General features: G+C 32.1%; 1 protein-coding gene and 2 long non-coding RNA genes across 7 annotated transcripts; 2 read left to right on the top strand and 1 right to left on the bottom strand.

Annotated features, from left to right (window-relative positions):
- Window positions 1-1,117: 1,117 nt before the first annotated feature.
- LOC146929734 (homeobox-leucine zipper protein HDG2-like) lies at window positions 1,118-8,636 on the bottom strand. 5 transcript variants are annotated; one of them, XM_085701494.1, is made up of 13 exons: window positions 8,360-8,636; window positions 7,688-7,877; window positions 6,603-6,900; window positions 6,295-6,412; window positions 6,018-6,206; window positions 5,086-5,520; window positions 4,766-4,867; window positions 4,259-4,459; window positions 3,525-3,699; window positions 3,092-3,363; window positions 2,871-2,966; window positions 2,239-2,647; window positions 1,118-1,535 (listed from the first exon to the last, which is right to left on the bottom strand). In XM_085701494.1, the coding sequence occupies exons 3-12, from the start codon at window positions 6,833-6,835 to the stop codon at window positions 2,270-2,272; spliced, it is 2,199 nt and encodes a 732-aa protein (XP_085557620.1). In that variant the 5' UTR covers window positions 6,836-6,900; window positions 7,688-7,877; window positions 8,360-8,636; the 3' UTR covers window positions 1,118-1,535; window positions 2,239-2,269. The 5 variants fall into 5 exon arrangements, with proteins under 5 accessions (XP_085557620.1, XP_085557622.1, XP_085557621.1 ...); XM_085701496.1 differs by having other exon boundaries at window positions 7,692-7,877; window positions 8,360-8,626; XM_085701495.1 differs by having other exon boundaries at window positions 7,696-7,877; window positions 8,360-8,626.
- A 2,991-nt stretch (window positions 8,637-11,627) lies between these two features.
- On the top strand, window positions 11,628-14,133 carry LOC146929733 (uncharacterized). The gene is made up of 2 exons (XR_015006115.1): window positions 11,628-12,993; window positions 13,850-14,133. It is a non-coding gene; the product is annotated as an uncharacterized LOC146929733 (long non-coding RNA).
- A 31-nt stretch (window positions 14,134-14,164) lies between these two features.
- Window positions 14,165-15,133, top strand: LOC146929732 (uncharacterized). Its single transcript, XR_015006114.1, has 2 exons — window positions 14,165-14,282; window positions 14,685-15,133. It is a non-coding gene; the product is annotated as an uncharacterized LOC146929732 (long non-coding RNA).
- The last annotated feature ends 3,727 nt before the right edge of the window (window positions 15,134-18,860 follow it).

Raw genomic sequence — 18,860 nt, 5'->3', positions numbered from 1 at the left:
CTCATCGCACCACCATTGTTGAAGCTAAATCTTAAACGGTTTGATGGAGGTGGAATAGAAGTTAGAATTTGAGGGTAAGGGGGAGCAGCGGAGGAGTAGGTTTAGAGAGAGCAGCGGTTGCGGCATGGAGAGTTATATCATGTTTCACAGTTTCACTATGAAACAAATAAATAAATATTTTTAAATTAAATTTTTCTATCAACATTATTTTAGTGAATTACTAGAATGTATTCTCAAAATGTGCAAATGTTAAAACTCTTCGTTAAGAGTTTTATCATTTATATGATTTAACTTGAATCAAGTAATTAATATTGTTTTTGTCAAAAAAAAAGTAATTAATATTGTAATTGCACATTAAAATATTTAATTTTTATAATGAAAGTTGTGTGACCACTTTGCATTGTATCATTAGGAGGTATGTATACTATTAGTTTTTTGGTTTACTAACTTACTTTTTCATTTTTCGGTATATAGGTTAGAGTATTTCATCAACTACACTATTATATGTTTGACCCATCCGATTTTTAAGAAAGAAGACCTAATAACTCAAAGTTCAAGATCAAGAAGTAGACAACATATATCATTCTTGTTGCTAAAAAATATCATTGATAATGAATTTTCACCCTAAATTTATTAGAATGGAAAATGCTAATAAGTGTCCTTAAAACACTATTAACATGCCCTTGTAAGAATTTGGACATATAGCATATTTGTATTTCTTTTATGATGAATGATCACGACATAAATAACTTGACAATAATAACATTCAAACTTCGCTGACCAATCTAATAATTAAGGGTTCTAAATGACAAAGTTTGTTAGGATTAATAAATTTTACTAGTGTCCCTTGTTTGCAAGGACATGGCTAAACACATATAGCATATTAGCATTAAGAGCAAATAATGGTCAAGATCTGAAGCATACAGGTCAGTTTGATGTGATGATTAATAGCCTGCCCATAAAACAAATTAATTAAAGGTACTTCACATTAACCTCCATTAATTATATGATAGACTATATCCCTATAGTTAACTCAACCACCTTCATCATTCAATATTTGGATCATAAAAGAAATACTACAAATATTAAATCACAAGACAAAATACGTCAATATCACTTGGAGGAATGAAACATATCCATTTCAAAAGAGTTATAATGAGAAATTAAAGCAATGGTGTGTCTTAGGTTTAAACCTCACATAATACTGGTCCCTCTTCTAAAACACATAAATGATAGGGAAATTAATTAAGAGTTTTACTTCAAAACTAAAGCCTAAGCTAAACAAAAGACTGGTCCTAACCATATCTAATTAGTCCATAAAAACTTTGATAGGGTAGTAAGGTCATAGTGTTAGCTCAACATTTAATATACCTAGGGGAAGTCAATTCCCGAACCTTATGATTAATCCTCTTAGAAAGGATTTTGCAAGGTGCGCTCTTGACTTCATCCCTTTCTTGTAAATTAAGCCTAATTAAGTTCCTCACCACCTTTTGATTTTTTTTCCATAAGCAATCCAACCTCTTCATCCTTGTAAACTGCAATAGAATTGCAACAAAGTTAGAAAGAACATTAAGAGAGAAAAGTTCAAGTTGTTATAATGTCAATTAATGTTGTTCACTAATGCTAGTTTTTGTTTTTTGTTTGAAACGACAAGTTTATTGAACAAGCGCAACTTCAAGTACAAGACAAGAACGCAAAACAGGAGTACAAAAGATAGGAACCGTCAATAGACGAAACACTAACGAAAAAACCCCTATAACTCGATTATAAAAGTCGACACATCAATAATCGAATTACTAATGCTAGTACCCTATACTCCAAATGATTTGAGGAAAGTAGTACTCCTTGCCCTATAACTCGACTATAAAAGCAGACATATCAAAAGTTGAATTACTAATGCTAGTATCCTATACTTGAAATGATTTGATGAAAGTAGTACATCTTAAATATCAAGGCGATTAAAAACACATACATCTAACATTGTTATAAATTGTGATTCGAATTCACGATTGCAGCCACATTTGTCCGCATTTAGTGCAATATAAAAGTTTGCGCGTAGCTGCAACTGAGATTGCAATCACAATTTTAATCCATGTATCTAACATATGTTTCTAGAAATAGTAATCGTTCAAACTAGTTCTTAAAGTTGCAACTCCATAATGATTTATCTCAAATTTTCACTAAAAATAACTAACTGGAAAATTTTCAATATAGGCTGATACATAATGAGCTTATCACCTCAAAATCCATTATTAGTCTTGAAGCTCAACTAAGCACTTTCACCAGACAAAGAAGCTTTGATTCTCTCAACGGTACAAGCAATAAGACTATTAACAGTAGCAACTGATCCAAGAGAGAGTTTAGCAGTTGGAGTAGAATCAACCAAGATTTGAAAAGCGACGGTCAGAAGGGATCCACCAGCACCAGCTCCTCCTCCTCCGCCAGTTTCACCGCCGACTCCATTTCCATTTCCATCAGGGAGGATAGCAAATCCTGATGGAAGAAGTGCTACATAATCTGGATCTCCTCCATTTAGAACTACATTCATAGCAACCATATCTACTGGTGCATAGATAACAAATGAGCCTGTTGCATCTGTTACACTCTCTTGTAGTATTAACATGTTGCTCTGGCTCGAATTTGGACTCTGCATATAGTGTTTATAGTTTAGTAACACTTAATTCAATGATCAGTTTATATAATGTAAATTTAACTGTCCGCAACTACATTTGCGAACGCAATATCAAAGATTTTGAGGTCTGCAACAACATTGCAAACTCAATATCAACCGCACTCTCTTGCACTTTGCCACAATATAAAAGTTTACTGCTTCGGAAATTTAAAACAATGAAGTTATTATAGTGACTTACATTTACTCTAAGGAGAGAGACACAATTTCCAGTATCGCGTCCATTTGCAATGTGCGCCATTTCTTGGACAACTCCACCATTAGAAAGAATATCCCACTGTTATTTACGAGGTTAAAAAATTAAAAGACATGTAAAATATAAAAACCATAAGCAAATCTAAGGTAAATGGATATTAGTAATAGGAAAAGCATTCTTCAAAAAAGTAATAGGAAAAGCATTACCTCAGTTCTGGAGTTCTCGTTCCGAAGAAATTCAAAAACTTGTGTTGGTGGAACAGGAAGCCAGAAAGAAGTAGCAGCACTAAGAACAATACCAGGAGGTCTTCCAGGATCATCGACACTCTTACGAGTCATCACTCTCACATCATCGGCTCCTGTTCCAGACAGTGTTGTCCATGTGTGTGCTGTTGAAGCACTCACTCCACCACAGAAACTTATCACCATTCTCTCTGCAAGTTTCAACATGCTCTTCCTCCCTTCTTGGTTTGTTATCACTAAAATCCACATTATAACACTCGTCATATCACAAATTTGAAGGATTAAGAATTTACGTCTTGTGTAACACTGTTTAAATTAGTAGTCATATCAATTAAATTATAATTTTAATATATCATGAAAATAATGTAAAAGAAATGTGTTGATATAATATATATACCGCCAACATCTACGGTGGGAATGTTTGTTGCCATGGAGCTAGCAAGTCTTTCACACTGTCGATCTAAAGTTGCAACCCAACGTTTTGCACCAAATGCATGTCCAGTGCTAACAATCTGCTTGTATAGATTATGAACACCCCTCTCATCCACTTCTACATGTTCAACCCATGTCACCTATATGTTGGAAAACATTAATTAAATATTAAGCAACATTGAGAACATAACAAAATAAATCAACACAAGCTTTTAATTTATTGAGATTAATAATTATGAGTGCAAAAATTTTACATACATATCCAAATATCTTGATTATTATGATATTATTTCTTAAAATACATACATAAATTTCTAAGTGATAAGTTGTTTGGACCATAGTTCTAAATTGCGGTTGAATATAAAAAATTTAGATGTCTATTACTAGCATAAATACCACTATTATGTCAGTATCACTCATAATTTACCGCAATATAAAAGTTCGCAGCATAAGTACAATCATGACTTGAACTTAAATCTAAGTGATGATGTTTGGTTCCATTTTTACTTTGCAAACTTTCATTTGAAGGGGTTTTTTGCCGTGCGTTTCAAAAGCGACAAATCCTAGCATCTGCGTCAATGTAAAAAGCAACTGTGCTTTTGATCAACACGACACAGAACCAAACGAAGGCTACATTTTAAAGCAATAATGTGGACAACTAGTTTAATTTGAATGTATACTAATAAAATGTTAGTATACCTTTGAGTAACCATTTGGCATCTCTTGAATCAAGCAACCAGAAGGCCTTCTTCTACATCTAGATGAAGGACTGGGGCGCAGATTATCCAAAGACACATCGACAACTGCCCATGTCCCGTCAGGATGTTGTTTACAATACCTTACAAAGTAACTCTCACGAGTCGGCACAAGAGGTGAAGGTACTTGAAACTCTGCTGTCATCTGCACAATCAAACAATGCAATCACGTTTCTTCTCATTAATTTTCCTCCTTAACAGTCAAAAACTATGTGCCAAGTTAACTATAACTATTTGACACATTAATAAGAGGTTGAATACACAACTAGAAACAACGAAATTAATGACCGAAATTACAGTCAGAAAAAATAAAATTCACCGCTAAGTCTCTTATCACAGAATTTAGCGATCAAATTATAGATAAATTTCACATTTTTCGATCTAAATTTTCCGTACTGATTGAACTAAAATCAGAATTTTATTATAAAATATAAGTTCAGTTACTATGTACCACTTGTAAAGCACCATTGTAGTTCCCTGCCACTCCAGTTGACAACACTTCCACAGTCACAGCTCTTGAAACAATACCAGCAAACACCGTTGACCATTGGTTCTAAAAGGCAAAAAAAAAAAAAAAAGTTTATCAAGTTAATTTCGAAATGTAAAACAAAACGAGCATAAAATATAACCATGTTTTAGATTGCAATATCGCAATTGCGGCTGTAATATGAAGGCTTTTAAAGTCCATATACACAGTTAAATTCACAAGGGTGAAGAAAGTAATATATATATGGTAATAATGATGTAGCAGAATATGTATAAATGATATACCACATCCATGAGAATCTCAACAAGGTTGACATGATTCATGATAACAACGCTAGATTCCCTCGAAGCTTCACATTTGAAACCATTAGGTTTAGGTCCAATCCCACGAGGAAACGACCTAACATATTCATCTTCATTAAGCACAGTAGCAGCTCCATCAGGTGTAGTACTTAACCAAAGAGGATCACCCATTTGTGCCATCCCAATAAGCTCTTCCATAGCTGCAACAGCTAATTCTATTATTATCGGTTTGTCTGCTTCGGTCGGCCCACTAATTGACCTTAGAATATCTCCACTGGCTCCATACATGTCCATTGTACCAATCCCTTGATTGCCAAAACCAATTTCTGGACGCGGTGGGAGAGATGGTGAAATGTTTGAATAGTTTACCACTGGCTTCCCTACGTACTTCGCTGCCATTGTTGAAATTCTATCAATCTGAAAATAAAAAATCATGCAATTATATGTTATACAAAGAAAATGGAAAATAAGAAAGGGTTGGTTTTCATTTGGCACTCGTACTTGGATCCCTTACGGCAGTTGTTTGGTGCTGCAGTCATACCAACCATTAAATTTATAAAGAGAAGCTTTCTCTCTCTAAATGTAATGGTTGTTATGGTTGTTTGTTGCGCCATATAGCAGCCGTAGAGGATCTGAGTTCTGTGTATGCAATCTATGAATTAAATGGATGCAGTTTCTTCATAGAACTTATCAAGCATATTAAGATATTGTGATGAAGATGTTGATTATTTAACCCTAAGTCTTTAGGTTTTGTTGTGGTACTATTCAAGTAGTTTTTTAGACTACTTTTATAAGCTTGCAAAAGTATCCTTTGTACTCTCATTTTATTATAATTAGATTTTTTGTTCAAAACAAGAAAAGATAGAGAAAATGGCAAATTTCACATATCAAAAAAGTTGAAAAAACTAAAGTACCTCTTCTCTTAGCCTTGCATTTTCAAGCCTCAAATGATGTTCATCAAATGACATTTCACCTATAGCTGTTGGACCACCACAATTAGGACATGAAGCATTGCTAAGAGCTTCCCTATACCTCATGTTATCAGCTCTAAGCTTTTCATTTTCTGCTCTTAGTTGAGAATTCTCCGAACGCTCATGTTGTGTCTGCAAATAAAACACCAACTTCATTACCAAAAACACAACAAATGCAAAAAAAATCTTTGATATATATGCAAAAAAAATAGTATCATACCTTCATTTGAGTCCTTTTGTTTTGAAACCAAAACTTGACTTGCAAAGGCTCAAGCCCTAACTCTCTGCTTAACTCCTTCCTTTGCTTGTCATCTGGGTGTGGACAATCCTTGAAGAAACTGCGACAAATAAATTATCAATTTACACTGATTTTTCGATTTAATTCATATACTCTTTGAAGAAACTGAGACAAATAAAATATTTTTACATATACATATAATCATAACTCCATATTATACAAGTAATTTCTCTCAAAGAAAAAGAAAAGATGAAGAAAAAAATATTGATGAAGGAGTATAGTATTCTTACGCTTCCATTTCTTGGATCTGGTGCTGAGTGTGGCGGTGGTAACGTTTTCTTTTGGGACGTGGTCCTTGTTCTTCACCAGAAGCAGCACCACCTTCATGGTTTTCACTGCAAGATTTGGTGCCACTTTCGAAGCACTCGTCTTCTCGGATTCGAGGGACATCGCTTTCTGAAGTGTTTTGCATCATCTCTAATGGATGGAACTGACCAGCTTCCAAGAGGTTTGACTGAAACATTGTTTTCTGTCTTCTTATCTATCTTCAGATCTTATTATTCCCAAGCCTTGTTGTAGTTTTTCAAACTAATAAAAAATAATACATCATATAGTAAACAAAAAGGAAAAAGAAGCCAACTTTTATTAATTTTTCTCTAAAAAAACAAACTTTTGAGTCAAGAAAAAACTTTTGATAAATTTTATTTTTTGACTAAACTTTTTATAATTATTATTTGGTCAAAAAAACTTTTTATTTATGTTGTAATAACACTACTTTTTTTGGAGGAATTACAGTACTTAGTTATAACTGATTTTAATTTGCAATTGTAATAACATTTATAGTTTTAGTGATTCTAAATATTGCCGAAAATTGTGAGTGGTGTTTCAGTTTGGACAACATCAAAAAATGTTACTGTCATGGTGGAGATTGTGATAGCAGAAATTTATTTACAAAGCTTGATGGGTTTTTTTTCATGAAAACGTGTTTTTCTTTTTCCTTTTTTATGGAAAAAGAAAACAGTTTGAAAAAGTGAAATGATGTAAATAACGTGTATTTAGAGTATCGAGAAGGATATTAAACCTCATTGGAACAATAAATAGAAAATAATTAAAAAATTAACATAAAACCCTTGACTTTGCAATTAAAATAATAAAAAAAATACTTTTCTTTGAAGTTGTACCCAGAGAGAAAATGAGATTAGAGAGTGGAAAAAAAAAACTATGTAAAAATTGACGTGTAAATTTTTGCATTAAAAATTTCAGTCAAAAATTAATAAAGGGGAATTTAAGATGGGGATGAAGAATTGAAGAAAAGGGAAATGAAGTTAGAAAAAGACTTGAAGAAAAGGAGTTGAAAAGTTAATACAAACATTACCTACCAACCTGTCAAAGAGTTAGAATCAAAAATGATGTTGATCTAAACACACCAACGTTGCTACTCTTTCTCACATAAAGCATGCTTCTCTTTCTTCTTTTCTTGCTTATATCCTGCAAGGGTTTGCTCCTTTTTCAGTTCAGGATTAAGCTAGTGTTTTGTACACATTCTCTTTCTCACAAAACTTAACCTAGAAGAAAAATAAATACATCAAAAAATAAGAAATATAATGAATAATATATTAATATGCCATATATATTTCTCTATGAATGAAATAAAAGGAAAGAAAATATATTGTTTAGGATTTTTCTGATATTACCTTTTTTACAGAACAAAATAATCCAATTTTATTTTTCAGAAAGAAAAAAAACTCACACGAAGATCTCGCAGATTCTTACAACGTTTCCTATTTTTAAGTAAATATGTTTTCTTTTTCTTTCAAACCTAACGTTTTCTTTCACATTCAGCCAACCCTAGAAAAAAACAAAAAACCACTGGAAAATAAACTTATCAAAAGGAAACTTTTTCATCAAAACAACACCATAAAAATATAAACAAATTTACATAAAAAAAAAAAAAAAACCCTAGCTAGTCTCATTTTGCAAAAACTTTGATGATGATCTCAAAATGAAAGCTACACAAAATGAACTTTGCTAAAAACCTTATACTTACCAGAAATGAATGATTAAAGAGTTGTAAGAAAAAGAAGAAGATATAGATCTATGTTATGACTATACTATAAACTTGTTGAAAAAAGAAGAGAGATCCTGGTTTTCAGAAGGTTAATATGGGAATAAAAAAAGTTAAAGGTTAGAAGAAAGAAAGAAACGGTTGTTTTTTAGAGAGAGAGAGAGAGAGAGAGAGCATTGAAGGAAGAAAGAGAGAGAGTGGGGAACAGATAGAGGAAGAAAGGGAAGAGGAGTAATTGAAGAGCGTATTGAGAGGGTGCAATTGCATTAAATGGAGGTTTAAATGCATTGCTTGCTACTCAGGGGAGAGAGAAAGAGACGCGCCATTTTTATTTTATTTTCATTTTGTTATTATTTTTATTATTACAAAGAATTATTTGCCGGTGATTTTGTGCAACCAATGACGGCTACCAAATTCAATTCCTTCTTTATTTTGCGCGTGTGATTTGATAGAATTTTGGTTAAATATGGATTATTTTGTTATTAATTAGTAAGATTTTGGTTAGTAATTTCATTCTGGATAGATGTCTATATGTCTATTCATTGTTGCATGATACAATATTCTCTATTCTCTCTTCCTCTTCATCTCTTTAGATCAGCTACATAAATAACAATGCTGGACAATGGATAGTTTAACTGATTTAAATTAAGGGTAAAAGAATTAAAAGTTTTGAGTTTAAATTAAAATAGGAGTAAAATATTTAATCTAACAACTAATCGTTAATATTTACCATTAAAAGAAACTTTCATAATGAATGTTAAGCACGACGCTCTATAGGGTTGGCAATTAACCGAGTTAACTCGACTAAAGTTTGGAACTCGATTCGATAATTAGCTCGTTGAACTTGGTTCATGAACCTAATGAGCCGAACTTGAACCGAAAATTAAATTTCTTAAATAAATGAGCTGAACTTGAACTATACATAGTTCGACTCGATTGGTTCACGAGCTAGCTCGATTGATTTTCCGCGTGTGATTTGATAGATTTTTGATTAAATATGGATTATTTTGTTATTAATTGCTAAGATTTTGGTTAGTAATTTCATTCGGGATAGATGTCTATCTATTCATTGTTTACAAAGCATGATACAATATTCTTTATTCTCTCTTCCTCTTCATCTCTTTTAGATCAGCTACATAACATATGTTGGGCGATGGATAGTTTAACTGGATTAAGTTATGGGTAAAGAAGTCATAGGTTTTGAGTTCTAACTGAAACGTGGAGTAAAATATTTAATCTAACGACTAATTGTTAATATTTGCCATTAAAAGAAACTTTCATAATGCATGTTATCAAGCACGACGCTGTAAGAATGGTAAGTCTAATGAATCTATATTTTTCATAATTGTGTGATTTGATTATTTAGGTAAATCATAAACTTTTTTTGTTGAAATAATGTAAACCATAACCTTAAGAAATTTATTATCTTTAAGCAATTTATGGATTGTAGATTTTGTTGAGAAATTTCTTTGGCAGATATAATAATTAATTTTTTTTGTTTGCCTCTTCATTTTAAATTCTAAAAGAATTTAACATTGAAGCGTCCCTCAATAATTACTAAAGAAAATAAAATTCTTGATAATTCTTTATTAAAAACATTTACGGTAAGTTGTTGAAGAACTAATAATTTAATATAAAACGTCCGAGTTTTTTGTTATTAACAAAATAGAGCCCAAAGATATCGTTTGAATGGAATGGCATCCCAATTATTAACACTTCATCCCCTTTACCAATATTTTGCAGAACTATGAATTTTATTAAAAAGACAAACCTTTGGGGGACTAAACCAAAACTCAAAATTACAAAGTACAAAAACAATTGTTTCATCAAAAAACTTACTTGGAAAATCCATCGTAATAAAACCAAATAGAGGAAAAAGAGTTTAGTTATATACAAGCAACAAATAAACAAAACCTATATTTTAGTAAACTCAATCTCTTTCTAATGAAAGCATTTAACACACTAAGACAAATATTGTCCCACCAATCATAACCATCAAACAAAAGGCCAAGACTAGCAAGCATATCAACAAAAAGATTATCGTCCATGTTGATGTGAGAAATATTGAAGAGCATATTCTTAATCAGAGCCATGTAGTTAAGTCAACTATTTCTTATGCTCTGAGGCCCTATAGAATGCGAACTTAAAAGCCAAAGTAACCAACTAATGGTCTGTTTGGTTCGAGAGTTTTGGAGTGGAGGGGAGGGAATATTTTTAATTTGACGTGTTTGCTTCAATTTTTAGAGGAGGGGGGAAGGGGAGCAAAATCCATTCAAACTTAATATTTTATTATCCTTAATATTTTACTATCGTGCCCGTCTGTCCCCTCTTTCTACTGCACTAACGCATGTGATTATTTTATTATGTTTGCTTATATAATTTTGATTAAAATTTTTAAATTTTTAAATATTAATGGAAATTACTATGATTAAATGACATGTTATGTAAAAGAAACATTATTATGATTACGATAAAAGAATATCCTTAAAAACTACATTTTTCGTAAATATTTCATCTTCTCCTTCAATTTTTCCTTCTTTAATGAGAACTTTTGTTGAATTTTGAGAAAATTCTCTTGATAAAGCTACATATAATTGACCATGACTGAAAACATGTCGTGAAAGATAGATTCTGACATTGGGAATGGTCTGCCCTTGTGACTTATTTATGGTAATAACAAAACTTAGTCTAACGGAAAACTGTTTTCTACTAAGCACAAAGGGAAGTCCTGAACTCACATTTATTTTTAATTTGATTTTGGGTAAGAATGCTCTTTTTCCAGCATTGCTTCCTGTTAGGATTTCCATATCCAACTTATTCTTAAATAAACCACGACATAACAATCGTGTCCCATTACACAGGCCATATCTAGGGTCTATGTTTCGCAACAACCACTACCACAATTTTGGCTTTTAATAGCACAAGTTTAATAACGCTTCTGGATAAATGCTATTGAAAAGGCCACCCAGAGACCTGTTATAGCACTTTTTAGAAAGCGCTAAGAAAAACATGTTAAAAACTAGGTTAGATAGCGCTTTTCGATGAACGCTATTATTTCGTTTCTCAAAGATAGCACTTTTTATAAACGCTATTGTTGGAAGGGTGTATAGATAGCACTTTTTAGGAAACGCTATTGTTAGATGAGGGTACAGATAGCGTTTTTCAAAAAACGCTATGGTTGGACTTAATAAAAAAAAGGTGCATTTCTTTCAAAAAAAAAGGTGGATGTTAATTTTTTATTTTCTCCCACAAAACCCACGACCTCCATTCTTCCTTCTCCCAAAACGGAAAACCTTCGCATCTTCCATCTCCCTCATGATCTTCTTCGGTGAAAACCTTCTCCCTCACGATCTGGTCTAGATCTCTCTTCATTTCGGTACTGTACGTGGTGGTGAAAATGCTTTGGTGGTGGTTTTGAACACACACACACACACTCTCTCTCTCTCTCTCTCTCTCTCTCTCTCTTCATTTTGGTTCGATTGCAACACCCAGCTGCAAATCTTTCATTTGTTCGTCATTGTTGGCGAAACAATATCCAGTGGCCAAGCTATTTCTCTCATCTCTCCTCTTTTCACCAACTCATCCTCATGTCAGTTCTCGACTCTCTCGCCTCTTGTCAGAGTAAGCCAATTCACTCACCAATCTCTCCTTCCTTCTCCTATTACTTGTTTTAGGGTTTCAGAATTGAGAATTGGAAATTGTTTTAGGATTTCAAAATTGGGGATTGTTTTAGGGTGTTATAATTGAGAATTGGAAATTGTTTTAGGGTTTTAGAATTGGGGATTGTTTTAGGGTGTCAGAATTGGTAATTCGAAATTGTTAATTGGAAAATTGCTTATCATATGCTTGTTTATGATAATTGCTTATTGCTCAAAATTGCTTATTATGTAGAAAATTGCTTATTTGCTTTTTGTGTCGTGTAGAATTGTTTGTGGTAAGTTGCTTATTGTTCAGAATTGTTCATCACTGCTACAATCGTTATTTGACAACACTGCTTTGTTGGATAGCTTTACTATAATCCTACATATGCTATCTCCATGTGTACTAGTTATTTGTTATATTTTTTTTGTAAACATTGTAATGTTTGGAAGTAAGATCATGTTGAATTGTGTTGACAAGCAATAGAGATGTGTATGTGTTCATCTTACTTACTTATATATTCAAGGCTTTGAGGTTATCATGTGTGATAGAATTGTTCATAATTTAATGTTGAAACTGAACATCAAAAGTAATCCTTGCTTTTTTTCTAATTTGGGTCGGAGACCATTGAAACAAATTTATAAGTGTGTTGACTAGTACCATGCTCAAGGTGCAATGTTCTACTCTTGAACATAGAGTGCATGAACCTTGCTAGTATATGAATTATAGATAGTTTCCTCTAATAAGATGTGATGCTATATAGAATAATTAATATGGTTTCTTTTAAGTAGCAGTTTGTGTGCAGTTTTTTCTATGCTTTGTTTACAGGGTTATGAGCATTATATAATAAAGGAGTAGATGTTGAATGAGCCTCTTTTTAAAGATAATGGGAAAACTTCTTGAAGAACATCCAGTAGTAGCAAGTTAGCTTTAGTTGATTACTTGAACCAAACTATGCACTTGTAGAGTCAAGATAGGTAACTTAAACTATTTTGTACTTTGTTCTCACCTCTCAGCATGTGATACTTTCTTTTGCTTCCTTTGAATGCTGCCTTTCATATGAGAAAATGTCATATGCAGCTTGTTAATTAATAGATAAGTCAGATATATTAAAGCATGTAAGTCACTACTAGTCTTTCTATTGTAGACTTGGTCAACTCATACTAAACCAACACACAAGTTGCTATACTTTGGAGATAACAAACGTATGATACACTTCCCTTTTTCATAGGGAAGTAGAGGAGGAGGGTGTAATATAAGAGATCGTGTATTTTTAAAGCAACTCTTGTATATGATTTGCTTATGGCTATAAAATATTGGTGAAGTTAAATACAACTGGGTATGAATAAATAATAAAGAATCACTAATCCAATTAGAAGGCTTATATAGGTCTTTTATTCAGTCTTGTACATTTCCTAGTTTTACACATTAAGGTATTCCTAACTATCTATCTAGTGCGTGTGTCTTGGTCTCACTCATGATATTTCTTGATGGTAAATTGAGAGTTCTATGACTCTTGAAACTTTTGGTAGTTCTATTTTTACATTTATTCAATTTGGGTGCTCCTTAGATAGATGCTACTTCATAAGGCAATAGCATGGATTCCAACACCACTCATGATATCATTATACTTTAAGTCATTGGAATTATTATTTCTTACCTATTTTTACAAATTCTTAAATTAGTATTAGTTAGAATGGATGAATACTATGATTTGCATTGAAAGAGATATGGCAGGTACATGAACCAATTTAGTAGAACTACCAAAATAATGAATCCAAATTCAAATCCTTTTTATGTCACTAACATGCAGTTCTTTAATTCTCTTTAAAGGTACTTTATTCTGGTGTATACCAAGAAGGCGGTTTCATAATGTACATGTGATTGGCAGGGTATCATAATGGACCTTACATATTCACTTTAGGCACTAATATTTCATTTAAGAATTTTCAAAGTTCAAAGTTCATACTGCATCAATCATATCTAAAAGAAATTACTTCAAAAAAATCATATCTAAAGTAAAATATATCAAATAAATTTATAAGTACTACTATCATATATCAAGACCAACATCATAAACTTGCTATTTTATTTTTTTTTTTTATTTTTTTTTTGTCTAGACATTTGATATTTAGAAGTTACATTAAACTCTTGACTATTCACAATTTACTTGATTACATTGATAATTTGTTTCCTTTCTCATTTGTTTCCAGGTCTCAAAGGTAGGGACTACACCATTTAGCTACATTATTATTGACAACCACACGTATGTACCATTGCTTAAATGATTTTACATAAAATTTGTGTTGATTTTACCTTCCTCCTAATTTTTCACTTGTGGGGCTCTGAAAAGACAATGATACAAGTGATACAAGTATATGAAAGTTATTGGCATTACACGATCCAAAAATTATGATCAAGTTAAATTTAAGCACTAGGAGTATTAAAAAGGAACAGCCAATAACATAGTGTCTACTGTCTAGTGAGACATGCTTGATAGATAATTGGATTTCTTAAGCATGTGGTTTGATAATCGGTCTGATCTGATTCGTATTCTACACAAAGTTATTAGAGATGTAATGCAAATGCTAATTTTGACACATGGTGTCAGTTAATCTTGACTCATATAAGTAATGTATAAATTTATCCTATAACGTTGAACATTCAGGAAGACACGAACTTGTATATTCACAGAAGGATCTCCTACAATGGTACCGGAAGATCTTTCGCGTGCAAAATTGTTATCTGCATTGAATGGAGCTAGAGTGGCCTATTTTGATGCTAGGATGCCTGCAACTGCTCTTGTCATTGCTAAAGAGGTAATTAGATATTAGTTGTAGCATAATGTAATATAGGATTATCATAATTCTAAATAGATTCGGAACAATTCAATTTTCTGTGACTTCTATTAGTACTTTTCTCAAGAGGTTTCTAAGTAAATTGTCATTGTTGGAACTGTTTCATTATGTTCCCAAATTAGTACTTTTTGGAGGGTTTTGGTTTTATGTCCCCCCTCATCTTCATCTTTATTTTGTACTTTTATCTTTTTATGGAATGAATTCTGAAGATTGTAAGGAGATTATTATGAATGTAATTTGCTATATTCATATTTCAGTATCTTATTATAGCGTTTAATTATAGCATTTTTGGTTACAAATTTAAAAAAAAAAATACGCAACTTTTATTAGCGCTTTTAGTAAAACGCTAAAAAACCCCTATTTGAGTAGAAAGGCTACGATAGCGCTTCTCAAAAAGTGCTAAGAAACAACTGTTAGAAAAGCTACTTTAATAGCACTAGAATGAGGCTATATTAGCGCTTTTCTGAAAGCGCTATTGATGTGTTGCTATTTAATAGCGTTTGGAAAGCGCTATTATAGACTCCTGACCTTTTATAGCGGGGGCTTTCTTAGCGCTTGAGAAGCGCTATTAAGAGCCAAAATAAGTGCTATTAAAGGGGGTATTTTGTAGTAACATCAAAGTTGCACCTTTTTTACCTTTAAAATATGTTGTAGGATACTTCCTTAAGCAACTGAGTTTAGGAATTCCTGTTGATATAAGTTACGAGTATCCCCTGCAACCTCTTCAAATGACAACAAATTATGTTCTTTTCCTAGAAACTGATTGATAATTAATATTCAATATAGTCCAAACAAATCTTTTTCTAAATTTTTTTTAGTCCTAATCTTTTTTTAGAGGATTTAAAGTCCAATCTTTAACATTATTTTTTGCTCCCATTTGTTGCTAATCTTTTTTTCAGAGGATTTAAAGTCAAATCTTTAACATTATATTTTGCTCACGTTTGTTACTAATCTTTTTTTTGTTCAGAAGATTTAAAGTCTAATCTTTAACATTATTTTTTGCTCACGTTTGTTACTAATCTTTTTTTAGAGTATTTAAAGTCCAATCTTTAACATTATTATTTTTTGCTCACGTTTGTACTAATCTTTTTTTAGAGGATTTAAAGTCCAATCTTTAACATTATTTTTTGCACACATTTGTTACTAATCTTTTTTTTAGAGGATTTAAAGTCCAGTCTTTAACAATATTTTTTGCTCATGTTTGTTACTAATCTTTTTTTAGAGGATTTAAAATTCAATCTTTAACAATATTTTTTGTTCACGTTTGTTACTAATCATTTTTAGAGGATTTAAAGTCCAATCTTTAACATTATTTTTTGCTCACGTTTGTTACCAATCTTTTTTTAGAGGATTTAAAGTCCAATTTTTACCATTATTTTTTTCTCACATTTGTTACAGTTGATCAAAGGCTAAGGAAGAGTAACTTATATTAATAAAATAATATGGAAATACTGTTTTTTGTGGAAGTAATAAAATAATATGGAAATACTGTTTTTTGTGGAAGGAATATAAAAATACTTGGCAATCTTTATCGGTTGTATTGAGGGGAACAACACAGATGTACAATATAAATTCGGCTGATAAAAAAGTAACATGAGTTTTTGTTTTGTGCTAGTTTTGTGTGAGTTTGAGCTATGGTTAACGGAGGTAAAAGAGGGTTAACGGGTACGATTAATGACAAGGATTAGTAATCCACGTGTTATTTTATAATTGACTAACAATAAGAACAATTCATAAGGAATTATGTGTAAGTTTTCTCCTTAAATTAAATTTATTATTATCTATTTGTTACATGTGTTATTTGTATTTAAAATTAAAATTAAAAATTAAGGGTATTTTTGGAAAGAAAAGTCCAACCCAAAAGTGTGCTGAAAGGGGTAGTTTTCTTTATATATAGTATAAATTTAATTAAGTTTAAGGGTAAAACAGTCAAATAATTTTAAAATCTCTCTCATCCCCTTGTAAACCAAACACAATTTTAAATAAATCGCTCCCCTCCCCTCTTTTGAACCAAACAAATATTTAATTAAAATATCTCTCATCCCCTCCCATTGAACCAAACAGACCCTAAGAGTCAGATTCAACCTACAAACAATGCAAACCTTTTTTGTATGCAACCACAATTGCTATGATAACACTCATATTTAGCAAAGAAATATTTATTTATACCAATATTGGAAGGAAAACTGAAGGTGAGAAAAACACATGAAACAAGAGTTTGAATTGTTTTGGTCTCTTTTTATCACTATTTTTTACAAATAAGTTTTGAATGTAAACTGATAAGGGATAAGAGATAACATAGATAATTATCCCGGTTCACCCCACAACCCGGGATTATGTCCAGTCCCCTTACATTTTCAAGGGATTTTCTACTATAATCAAATATTGATTACAACAACACTAAGACACCTTGCCTTAGATTTCTTTGACTCAAACTAAAGGACTTCCTAATCTCAATCCAGAGATTTACAACAAGAAGTTGATTATAAAAGGATTGTGTTACACAAACTCAAGGAGTAGTAAACATATTTAAGCACAATATACTTTCAATGTATCTCTAATGGATTTTTATGATCGTTTCTTGGACAAGGTATACAATATAAACAAATATGAACAAGTATGTATATTGTAACACCCTAAACTCCACATAATATTTAAATATAAAATGCATCATATATCAAATACTTCAAGGTGTTACTTTTCGTCAAATCAATCCATACATAGTTTATCATGTAAATAACATGTCGCAGCGGAAAATAAAATCTCTACAACATAGACTCAAATATCATATCTCAAGATACAACATCAAAATGAACACAAGGTTCCATCAACAATCTAATTAAAACATAAAAACCTCAAACTGTCTTAATTAGAGCACCACTATACAAGACTCCAAAAGTAAGCGGTAAAAGGCTAGTAGGCTCCAAAGCCATCCTCGGAAAACTCGCAGCAAATATTTGTCTTCAACCTGCAAGTCTACACCACAAGAGCATAAGAGTCCAACCTGTAACATGTAAGGTGAGATATATAATCAACATATAGGAAATATGAATGCATGTATAGATTCAAGATAAACAGCGAAATCATATAAACATATTCATCTTAACCATACAATATTCACATGTATTCTCACTCTATTATTTATTGGCTATAACGAACTTCAAAACATCATCAGAAGAACATAAACAAATATTCATATCATCAAATAATCACCAAGTTGAATACATAGCATTCATACCTCATCACATTCATCAAATCACACGTTTTCCACATAGTTACACATAGTCAAGTACGTTCCACATAGATGCACATAGTCAAGTAAACATCTTCCACATAGACTCACATGTATGCAATGTTTCTACTCGACTCTATATGCATGTGGTACTGTTTTTGGATATCATAGGTATGTTTCTGAGTGATTCATCATCGTCAAATGTTGCTATGAGATGGAAAAGTTCAGAGCAAGAAAGATTTGATGATTCTGCAACAGAGGTCGAGTATATTGTTGTAAAAGAAGTTGTATGGATCAAGAAATTCATCTCTGAGCTTTGAATAGTTCCAAGCACCGTAGATCCCATTCAATTGCTATGTGATAACAATGGAGCAATCACACAAGCTAAAGAACTTATATCTCACCAATGATCCAAACACATACTTAGGCACTATCATGTCATTCGAGAAATCATCGATGAGGAGGTGAAAATATGCAGAGTACCAACAACAAACAATATAGCTGATCCACTGACTAAACCTCTTACGCAACAAAAGGATGATGGTCATACTAGATCTGTGGGTATAAGGGATGGCAATGGGTACCCTATGGGTAGGGTACTACAGTGCCCTTCCCCATACCCGCATTTGGAAAAAAAATACCCGTACTCGTGCTCGTACCCTCGTGGGAACAACTTTAACCCTCTTCCTCATACCCTATGGGTACCTAAGCACCCATTACCCGCACTTTAAATATGAAAAGACAATACAAACAT

The sequence above is a fragment of the Medicago sativa genome, chromosome 4, assembly GCF_051527215.1.
Source record: "Medicago sativa cultivar Bolivia chromosome 4, Bolivia_mono, whole genome shotgun sequence".
NCBI classification, from domain to species: Eukaryota; Viridiplantae; Streptophyta; class Magnoliopsida; order Fabales; family Fabaceae; genus Medicago; species Medicago sativa.
This window is presented reverse-complemented; position numbering and strand designations above follow the sequence as displayed.

Bases quoted from the DNA above. Each gene is read 5' to 3' on its own strand.
- LOC146929734 (XM_085701494.1), bottom strand. From the start codon at position 6,835: ATGTTTCAGTCAAACCTCTTGGAAGCTGGTCAGTTCCATCCATTAGAG. The intron at 6,207-6,294 runs GTATGATACTAT...TTTTATTTGCAG, and splicing joins ACAAAAGGACTCAAATGAAG to ACACAACATGAGCGTTCGGA. The intron at 4,868-5,085 runs GTATATCATTTA...TTTGCCTTTTAG, and splicing joins TTGAGATTCTCATGGATGTG to AACCAATGGTCAACGGTGTT.